General features: G+C 40.3%; 1 protein-coding gene across 1 annotated transcript; it reads right to left on the reverse strand.

Moving 5' to 3' along the window:
* Positions 1 to 936: 936 nt before the first annotated feature.
* Positions 937 to 7956, reverse strand: LOC121449759 (protein FAM90A27P-like). The gene is made up of 6 exons (XM_041654440.1): positions 7885 to 7956; positions 7291 to 7463; positions 5641 to 5818; positions 4636 to 4835; positions 3790 to 3892; positions 937 to 1815 (listed from the first exon to the last, which is right to left on the reverse strand). The coding sequence occupies exons 1-6, from the start codon at positions 7954 to 7956 to the stop codon at positions 937 to 939; spliced, it is 1605 nt and encodes a 534-aa protein (XP_041510374.1).
* Positions 7957 to 10656: the final 2700 nt, after the last annotated feature.

The raw sequence follows: 10656 nt of genomic DNA on the forward strand, positions 1-10656 counted from the left end.
GGCTCAGACCAGTGAAGCTCACATCTGCGGTGAGCCCTGGCAGGAGGAAAACAGTATGTATGGGGTGTATGGGGACTTGAAGTCAAACCGAGGTGTGTAAAGAGAAAATATAAAGAATTGCAGCTGATCCATAGCAAGAAAGGCCACAGTGTGAGATTCTATATTGAACTGCTGGCTCCACGCACAGGCCACTGTCTGCTGAGGGAGGGCTCATGCCAAGCTGGGCACACTCCAATTTGGCAGTGAGCAGCAGAGCTGGGGGATTCTAAAACCAAATTTTGGGTGCCAATTGATGTCGTAAAACAATCCCACACCAGTTCAGAATTAGGATCCTAAAAGGGTTGTTTATTTAAAAGGAAAAACTCACAGGTCATTGTCCTAATCAATAGTCCTCTGAGCGCAAACAGGAACAGAGTCTAGCAGCTGAAAAATGATCCAGAAGTAAGAGAATGGATGCATGGTTCCTTCTGCTTTTTAAACTATAAGAGACCACACCCAAGTGGGCTGATATTGGCTGAAGGAGCAGAATGTGCTCCCAACAGCACACATAAACAGCATTACTCAAAAGGAATAAGTAGGTAGAGACTTAATTGTTGAACAAGACTGCAGATTTTGGCTGGAAGATTTATGCTTACAGAGGGAATGGTTCAGTGGAAAGGTTTATAAAGAACATCATAGCCAGAGAATCTTCAGGGTCTTGGAGGATGGAAGTGAAGTTCCACACTTGCTTGGTTTTGGCGACTTCAAATCAGTGTCTTGATCAGGTCAATATTGTCTTCATCTCAAATATATACATATATAAGTACTCAGTGTCTTTCTCCCAATATTATTTGGGGCTGCTCCAGTTTCAGAACATGATTGTTTTCACCTCTTCTGCCCAGTTCTACTGTCACTTCAGCTTACAGCTAAATCTTATGTCTTAAAGAAAATGCGATGCTACTCATCACTGTCTTCTGAGGAGGATGAGAGTAGGAGGTCCTCATACAGGACACTCCTTGTGGCATTAGAGCCAAGGATAAAAGAGTCCTTTAAATTAAGGTTGCTCTGAGAAACAGATTCAGTCTTTGTAGGAGATTTAGACATGAGGAACAATTTGGTCCCAAAGCCTGGCTGTTCTTTGTCTGTTTTCAAGCTAATAGGTATTTTGCATTTGCCTGAATGTGTGTATTGGCAGACAGTTGTGTCTTTGGTAGGACTTGAATAAGAAGCGCAGTGCAGAGTCTGTCTGTGGACACTGGCCTTCAATGCTTGTTTGTTTGGGTTTATCTTTGGTGACTGTTGGACATGACATCCATTTGTTGTGAGAGAAATTTGAGAAACCTGTGCAGTTTCCCACTCAGGTACTTGAGATGTCAGTGTGGGATTCAGACTAGAGCTGATTCGAGGTTTCTTTCTTGGATGCTGGATGCTGCCTTTGGGCTCCTGTCCACTCTTTGGTCTCATAGATTGTACACTGGGCTGTGATTCCATATGAGGATGCTTCATACCTCTCTGGACTTTAGTGTCTTGGATCAAAAGAGGTGTTTTTGTGTCAGGTTGAAGAGCACACTTCAAGGAAACAACAGACCCAGGGGATATTTTCTTGGAGCTAGGATCAGAATCCTGGAAGTTCCTCAAATTGGGCTTTTGAGTGTCTGAGAAGCCCATATCATGTGATTCTACTGATCTATAAGTTCTCAGTTCTGGTGCTTTGTTGTAAGAATACGAGGAGGGGGTTGCTCTCATATCAGGTGTCTTGACTGGCATGGGACCCGTGGAGACAGGACCCAATGAAGTTTTCTTCTTGATTATTTTAAGCATTGGTCTGGTAGGTTTCTGTGGAGAAAAAAATGAAGATTACCTACCTTGAAGTCAAAGTTACCCACCTATGTAAAGAGCTGGCTAATTCAACTTATCTACATAGAAATTATGTGGAGTACATAAGTAAGTTACACAACTTACTTATGCATGGGAAGGATCATTACAAAATAATATGAGGACCAGGGAGATAATTGATGGGGGGATATTTATTTAGGATACAGGTTATATAAGGGAACATGTAATAGTAATATTCAAGACACTGTCCTAAGGACAATACAGAACTAAATGTAACAAGCAGGTCTGGATGAATGGATAGGAAAGAAAAATGAACAAAAGACAAACATTCTTCCTAAACCTAGCAAAACCTTGGCTATACAAACAAAAAGAGTTAGGGCACTGATTTATAATCCACAGGGATAAACATAAAAAAAAGCCCCTTAAATGCCCACAATATTTCTTGACCAGAAGACTTGTGAAAACACAATATCAACCTGGGACTCAGGATATAGCGAAGTAGATAAGAACACTTATTGCATTAATTAGTTCCCTGGATCCATCAAGTGACTCACATAGGTCTGTAACTTCAGTTTTTTTCTTTGAAATACAATATGTTGTTCTGACCTCTGACACTAGGTATATGCACACATACATATATAGCTATAGGCAAAACATTCATGCATAGTAAATGAAATTAATCTAAAAATTAAAACACAACTTGATATTAGAGTGAGATTTTTATCTAGGAGATGTCACTCTGAGTCTATCAATTAAGAAGGGAGTGCCATCAAGTTCTCTGGTTTAGAACAAATGAACAAAGCACACCCTCAGTTGCACTCATTTTGGCTGACATGCATCCCTTCATCGGCAGATTGGAAGATTCTGGAGAAAAATGAAAGACACCAGCCTGGTGGAGGATCATTCAGCATGAGGTGAAATCTGCCACAATGTTTGTTGGCCAGAACAAAAATGGAACTACATATTCAAATAAAGCTATACAAAGCCATATATGGTGTTTCAAACCTGTGATCTAAGAATATGTAGGAGCAAAGGAGGATGATATCAATTTCCAGACAATACTGAGTTACATGCCTTCTGGAAAACAAATAAAAACACACTAGGAATTGATGTGGGAGTGTCATATATCAATCTTTTGATTTCATTGGTTAATTAATAAAGAAACTGCTTGGCCTGATAGGTTAGATCATAGGTGGATGGAGTAAACAGAACAGAATGCTGGGAAGAAGCGAGGTTAGGCAAACACCAAGCCACTCCTCTCCAGGGCAGATGCGATGAAGTTCTGATCCAAGATGGATGTAGGCTAGACTCTTCCTGGTAAGTCACCACTTCGTGGTGCTACACACATAATAGAAAGGGTTAATCAAGATGTGAGAATTAGCAAAGAAGAGGCTAGATATAATGGTCCAGGCACTGTTTAAATGAATACAGTTTGTGTGTTATTATTTCGGGGTATAAGCTAGCCAGGCGGCCAGGAGCTGGGTGGCAGGAACGCAGCCTGCAGCTCCCACAACAAGGAATGGCTTTATAGACCTGAAATCTCGGTATGTGGGAGACTAGGCTAGAAGAATCTTAAATGAAAGCCAACCTTAGCCAAAGAGCATAGGCTAAATAAGTCCCTGTTTCCAGAAAGCAAAAAGATTGGAAAGATGGAAGAATTAAGGGTAAGTGAAGAAGAATAGGGAGCTGATAATGGTAACAGAAAGGATAAAGATAAGGAAAAAGAAGGGAACATAAAAATCAGAGGGTATAAGAAGATGAAAGGAAATGAAAGAGAAATAACCGAGGGGAAGGAAACTAAAGGGAAGAAGAAAATGAGATAAATACTAAAGTAAATAAGAAGAACAGGAAAGCAGAAGCTTATATAGAAGTGCAATAAGCTTGCCTAGGTTTTCCTATAATACCCACAACAGGAATCCAACAGAGCAGCATACATGGGAGTCACTACACAACTGGAAAGCAAGGGAGACTTACCCTCACAAGGAAACAAGATTCCTTTGGTTCTTCTGAGCAACTCTTCTTTAGAGAGCTTCTGGGAAATCTCTGTGACACAGTTTTCTTTGAAACCACTTCTTGCCTGTAGAGCACATTACATTAAGTGTTGGAATTAGTAGGACCTCTGTGTTCAAAATAGTAAAATCAATCACTATCTTGAAAAATTAATTCCAGCCTTTGTATGGGGTGAGGAGGCATTGAAGCCACAGTGATATTTTCTGATGTGATCTAGAATCATGTTTTACCTCAGAATCTGGAAACACACCTGAAACCTTACACACACACACACACACACACACACACACACACACACAGAGAGAGAGAGAGAGAGAGAGAGAGAGAGAGAGAGAGAGAGAGAGAGAGAGGCATTAGTATTGCATGTGTCTTTATATTAAATTCAAACAGGGTATCCTGTAACTCAGGCTAGTCTCTAAATAATAAGACAACTGAGGAAGACCATGAGCTTCTCATCCACTGTTATCCACCTCCTCTCTGCTGGATTTCTAGGCTTTCACCAACGTGTTGATATGGTTGTGGAGATAGAACCCAGAAAAGTATACATGGTTGACAAGTACACTAGGCACTGATAAAGAACCCAGCCTAAGACTGCATGAATTCATTGGACTCTGTTGCTGTTCTGTCTATGTGGGTAGCATCCCCAGCTCTCCCTCTCCGTCTTCTTTGGTGATTCTTAACCATAAATGAGTTGAGTACATTGTTGTCTGTTGAAAATTCAGGCTTTTTTTGGCTGTGTTCTGAGATGGCTGCATACAATGTACTCAAATTCCCATGTTCATGGATCATTCTGGATCACCCCATGCTTACCTTTGTTCTTCTTTCTTCTCTCTCTCAGTCATTTTAAACATCCCTGGAGTCTGGCACAACTGGGCATTACTTGTTTTTAGATTCTCCTTCTCCTTGTTTGAGCCCAGAGGTTGGACAGGGAGGGCTTCTTGCCAACGTTTCATGGGACACAGCCTGCTCCTTGCTTTGTGTCCAAAGGCTCCACAATTCTTGCATTTTACCTGTGTGGATATTGGAATGAACACAGAGTAAGTTCCAATCCCACATAAGTATCAAAGTCGCACAGAATTATTTTTAGGTGAGACTCAACCTATCTTGTAGGATAAACTCTAGAGCCATGGTCCATTATCTGCCAAGAAACACAGGATCCTACAGTCATTCACCTGGCCCACTTTACAGAGTTCTACAGAGATAAAGAAATTTGTGTCCAAAGGATTACAGTGCATAAAGTAGTGTGACTCAGAACTTTGAACCCAAAACTCAGGATGATATAGGAGGAGGAACACGAGTTCAAAAAAAAAAAAAACCTTGTCTATACAGATAGTTCCAAATAACCTTTGGAAAACTGTTGACATGTGGTCTAAAAGTAAAAAGCATAATGAAGGCTGCAGATACAGCTTGTGTAGATCACATAGATAAAATCCTCCAATGATGAAATGGTTTTGTGGTAGAATTCAGCCCAGGAATATGCCAGTAAATTCTAGGTGGTACCTAAGCAACACACATTGCTTAGCATGTATGTGCTAAATTCCAAGCTAAGTTTGCAATGAGTGGATACCCAAATATATGTGATTCAATCAACTGAAAATGGAGAATTGGGCAAATACCAGGCTGCTCATACCAGTGCATGTGTACAAGGTGGCTCCTCAGATCCTCTCAGTGAGCTGGTAATTTGACAGAGGATTACTCAGATTAGATGGTCTTGTATAAAAGAACGTGAGTTACAGAAACCCAGTCCCCATGGTTAAATCCACTTCCTAGAGTACACATAGAATCCCAGTTCTCAGAAGTTTCAGGTATCCTGACCTTTGTTTCTTCCTCCTCTTTTGGGGGATTTCTTGGACTCATTGCTTTATAACATTTTTTCTTCTGTGTCTTGTCACCATTGGGTCTCTGAGAAGGAGGTTGTAGGCAATTACTTGCTATCTGCTTCATGACACTTGGCTTCTTGACAACGTTGGTCATTAATTGATTATTGCACTTCCTAGTAAGAAAAAAAGAAGTTTTGCTGATAGGCATTTTCTGTCCCTATCTTAGGAGGCAGAGAGAGAAAGATTTGCTGACCAGAGTCACATACCAGTGGAAAACTCAGAGCTTATGTTCCATGCTTTTACCTTCTCCCTAGACCTCATGCCTAGAGAACTGGTAGCTTTCTGAGGAAACACCACCTGGCTTATCAAGACTGAAATGAGATATGTAGGATTGGATAAAAGAACCCTGGCTTCTGAAAATTTCCAAGATTTCCTCAGCAACTTAATGCTTTTATTTATTTCCTGCTTCATATTCTTTCTAATTTACTTTTTACTTTTAGTTTTAAGAGTTTATTTTTTAATGTAATTTTAAGTGTATTGACTCCCCCTGTGATTTTGCAACATGTTTTTGCCTATTGCCTAAAGAGACCAGAAGTGGGTGTCTGATTCTCCTGGAAGAGGAATTACAAGTGCTTGTGAGACTCTATGATGTCAGTAAAGCAAACCCAGGCACTCTACAAGAGCTGCCTGTGCTTTTAACCACTTAATCATTTCTCTAGACCCTGTTAATTTTTAGACTAGGTTGCATTTAGGTCCAACTCACCTCTAATTTAGGTTTGCAGCCAAGAAGGACCTAAATCCATCTTGTTCTGATTCCTATAAACTAGGGTTAAATCTATATACCACCATTTCACTTTCTAAATAGATATTGCTAAGATTATTTCTCAAATAAATAAAAATATAACAACATTTTAACATTTTCAGCATATTTCCTGAAAATTATCTTCTATTTGGTTTTTATGTACAAAATTAACAATAGACTCTCACCAGGAATTGTAAAGTTATGATGTTTACCCAATAAATTCAGCTACACTTCCCAATCAGTAACTCATGTTCATATACCTATTTTATTTTATTTTTTCGGTTTTTCGAGACAGGGTTTCTCTGTGGCTTTGGAGCCTGTCCTGGAACTAGCTCTGTAGACCAGGCTGGTCTCGAACTCACAGAGTTCCACCTGCCTCTGCCTCCCGAGTACTGGGATTAAAGGCGTGAGCCACCATCGCCCAGCCATATACCTATTTTAATAATGACTTGCTCACAAGCCCACTCCTGGCAAACCAAGCTGAGATGACGATGCAAGCTAATGGGCCATGAAAGTTCATGCCATTTAATTCACAAATCTGTGCACGTATGAAGATATGCCAGATGGTACAGACCTGTAATCCCATCTATTAGAGACTGCAACAATATAATTTCAAGGCTGAGGCCTTTCTTGACTGTAGAGATAGATAAATTTAGTAACAGTCTCAAAATTAAGTAAAGATAATTTTGGCCTGTGTCAGGATGTTGCTCAGGCTTAGAGTATTTCCTAATACAAAATGCCCTAGTTTAATCTATGACATAAGAAAACAAAATCTATCATCAATAAGGCATATAAGGTTAAACATATGGCCCACAGATATACCCAAATCAAGTCAGTTCCTACCTTTCTCCTTGGTCTCCTCGTTTTTGTGGGGCTGAATTTGGTTGGTATGCTGCAGGCTGACTCTTTTTATTAGAGACACAGCGGGCTGTTGGGTCCTCTCCAGGTAGCAGAGGGTATTTAAACAAAACCTCCACAGAGGCAACAACTTCCCATTTTTCTGTCATCATATCAATCTGAGGACCAAAAGAGAAAGTTACTTAGTATTACATGGTAGGGAATCAGTCTTTCATGGAAGAGATAAACAGATTCCCTGTTCCTTCTATCTTCAGGACCATCAGTCTGAAATCCCTTTTACCACAGATGACTGGAACTTTGAAAGTAAATTTCACTTGATAAGGGAGAGTAAAAAGTGAGTTTTGAGGGAGTGGAAATGTTCCCTTGAGGAACTGAGCACTGTTGCAGGTGTCTTGCCTCTTTTATCCCCTAAATTTGTAGCTTATTTATCAAGTGCTGTGTTCCCAAGAAAACAATTTATAAATACTTAGTATCAATAATCCCCAGGCCATATGATATGAAGTTGCTTCAAGTGGATCATACATTCCTCTCCACTTCACTCCATGTACCTTTTCTTTACCCAATGTCGCAGATACTCACATCTCCCTGAGGGATCCCAAACTGCCTTAAGATCTTCTTTCCTTCTTCAATTGAGAGTGTGTTGGGATCCATCAGTGCTGGACCCTTCTTGGGATTCTGCTTCTCTCTAGAGGTTAGAAAACAAATCATGAAATTCTGTCAGTGGGAAACATCCAATAGCTTCATTCACTAGCTGTGTTACTCATCCCTCTACGAAGACTGACTATGTTTCCTACATGGCAGTAATGTGTGTGTGAGAGATAAGGAGTTAAAAAAGACAAAGTTTGTGCACTAGCCTCAGCACTGCTTGAGAACCTGAGATGCAGACAGCTTAACCATGGACCCTCAGATATTACCATATGAGACTCTGAAAAGCTAACCATATTTTATTTGGCTTCGAAGAAATTCCATATGTACAGAGCCCCCAGCTTATTAGACTGAACTTATAATTTTTTCAGCTAGATGCCTATGTTAAAACAAAAGCAATATAGAGAAAGTTTTGAGTTTGGAATCTGCATTTTTTTGGTTTTAATGAGTCTGTACACAATAGGCTCTGATATTTGAGCACTTGTCCCTTAGTGACTGATGTTATTTTAAGAGGTTTTGAGGGTTTGCTCTTGCTAGAGGAAATAAACTTTTTCTTATAAACTTTTACAAAAAATTTAAATTAGTCATTGTGTTAACAAAGCTAGAGACTGCTAACCAGAGTTTGCTCCACTTCTAAGTTGTCTGCTGAAAATTTCTTTGGCATTTTCATTTGTTACTGTAGGAATTTACCAAGCTTCAAATTTTGAACAGGAAAATTTCCTACTGTCTCTCATGGTTGCAGGAAAGACCACTGTGAAAGCCAGGACTCCTTGGCTACTGAGTGACTCAGGCTGAGAAGGGTGCTCAAACACCAGACTTTATACTGCTCCACAATCCAAATACTTGCAGTGACTCAATACAACGCAACCATGTGTGTATAATAAGAGTTTTAATTAGTATTAATAATAAAAAGCCAGAGTCAGATATTGGAGCAAATGCTGAAACAGCAGAGAAGTAAAGAACCTAGCCACTAGAGAGACCCTTTACCTTCTGAATTCGCAGACCGAAGTGGGGAAGAACACAGTTCCACAAATTCTCACCCTGAATGCAATGATATCCAGTCTTAAATACACTCTCTCTGCCCCACCTTATCCCATCCTGACTCCACCTCCTTAATGCTGGGATTAAAGGTGTGTGACTCCCAAATACTGGGATTAAAGGTGTGAGCCAACACTTCCTGGCTCTGAGATTGAATTTGTAGATCGAATTTCTGTCCCACTGGGTCCTGCAACCATTCAGTCAAAAAGAAACACATGAGGCTTATATTAATTATAAACTGTTAGATCTATTAACACAGGCTCTGTAAGACTTTAAGACAATCCTGAAACCATTTTTGACAATTCTGAATCCTCTCAGCCTCTGTGCCATAGTGCTTCCCCTCCTCCCCTGGGAACCAAGGACCTAACAGCTACACTTACAAGTACTCAGTTCCTAAACAATTACCCATATACGTATGCTTTGGTTCGGTCCCCTGGGAAACGGGGTCAAAATGACCTCTTACCTCATCTGATCTGGCAACAGCTCTCCAGTCAATTATTGGTAATAGTTCTTTCAAATAAGCCAATCAGAATAGTCAAAGAACAACCCCCCCTTGCTTCTGTGGCCCCTTTAAAAGTAGACTGTACCCGCTATTCGGGGTACCTCGGCTTCCCGAATGCTGGGGGACCCTGTCATGACAGAATTAATAAAATCCTCATGCTTTTGCATCGGCTGTGGTGTGTGAGATGGTCTCTGGGGGTGACTCCTTCTCGGTGTTTAGACGCTAGAGTCCAACAGCTCATTATTTACTACAAAGTGCCATAAAAACTGCCGTAATGTAAATGCTCCCCCCCCCGCCCGTATCTGGTGAGCCAACTGAATGTGTTTGGGCATGATAGTGACTCTCTTGGCATGGATGGCACACAATTTGGTATCTTCAAACAAGCCAACCAGGAAAGCTTCATTAGCCTCCTGAAGGGCACCAATGGCTGCGTTCTAAAACCTCAAGTCAGTCTTGAAATCCTGGGCAATCTCTCTTACCAAGCTCTGGAAAGGCCTCTCAAGTACTGGGATTAAAGGCCTGTGCCACCATCACCCAGCCTTTTGCTCTTTTCAAAACAAGATCCTATCTATATCTTCCCTTTTTTCTTTTTTTTCCCACAGGAGACCAATCAATTTTAATATCTGTAAAGTGAACGAATAAAGCATCTATGCCTCTGTATGGGTGAAATAAAATATATGAAGGTGCATAAACCATTCTAAGTGAATCTGCCTGGTGGAACAAAACACAGACCCTAAGCCCCCTTTGCTGACAAGTGCTTAGGCAGAATTTTGATTGCTGCTCCTTGTGCCCCATGGCAATCTTGTTTTCAATCATCCAAGTAGGCAGTGAACTTGAAACAATGTTCTCAGAAACCAAGCCAGCTTGTTGGTAAAGCCCTTGCTATGTGATCCAGTTAGGTTTCCATTGCTCTGATAAAATACCATGATCAGTTGGAAAGAAAGGTTTGTTTCAGCTTTCAGTTAGAGTAGATTCAATAATCCACACTTTTATCCTATTGTATCTATTTCCTCCCCCTTTTTTCTTTCAAAACAAGAACCTTGAATCTAATCTCCTTTATTTTTTCCCTGACCATTACCAGTAATAACTTGTAGCCAACACATTAAAGACAAACATTCACAATCCATTTTTTGTATTCAAATGTTGTGATTAATATAGTTTCTGTA

Source organism: Microtus oregoni, unplaced genomic scaffold (genome assembly GCF_018167655.1).
Source record: "Microtus oregoni isolate MIOR12 unplaced genomic scaffold, Mior012 000006F_ref0000085, whole genome shotgun sequence".
NCBI classification, from domain to species: domain Eukaryota; kingdom Metazoa; phylum Chordata; class Mammalia; order Rodentia; family Cricetidae; genus Microtus; species Microtus oregoni.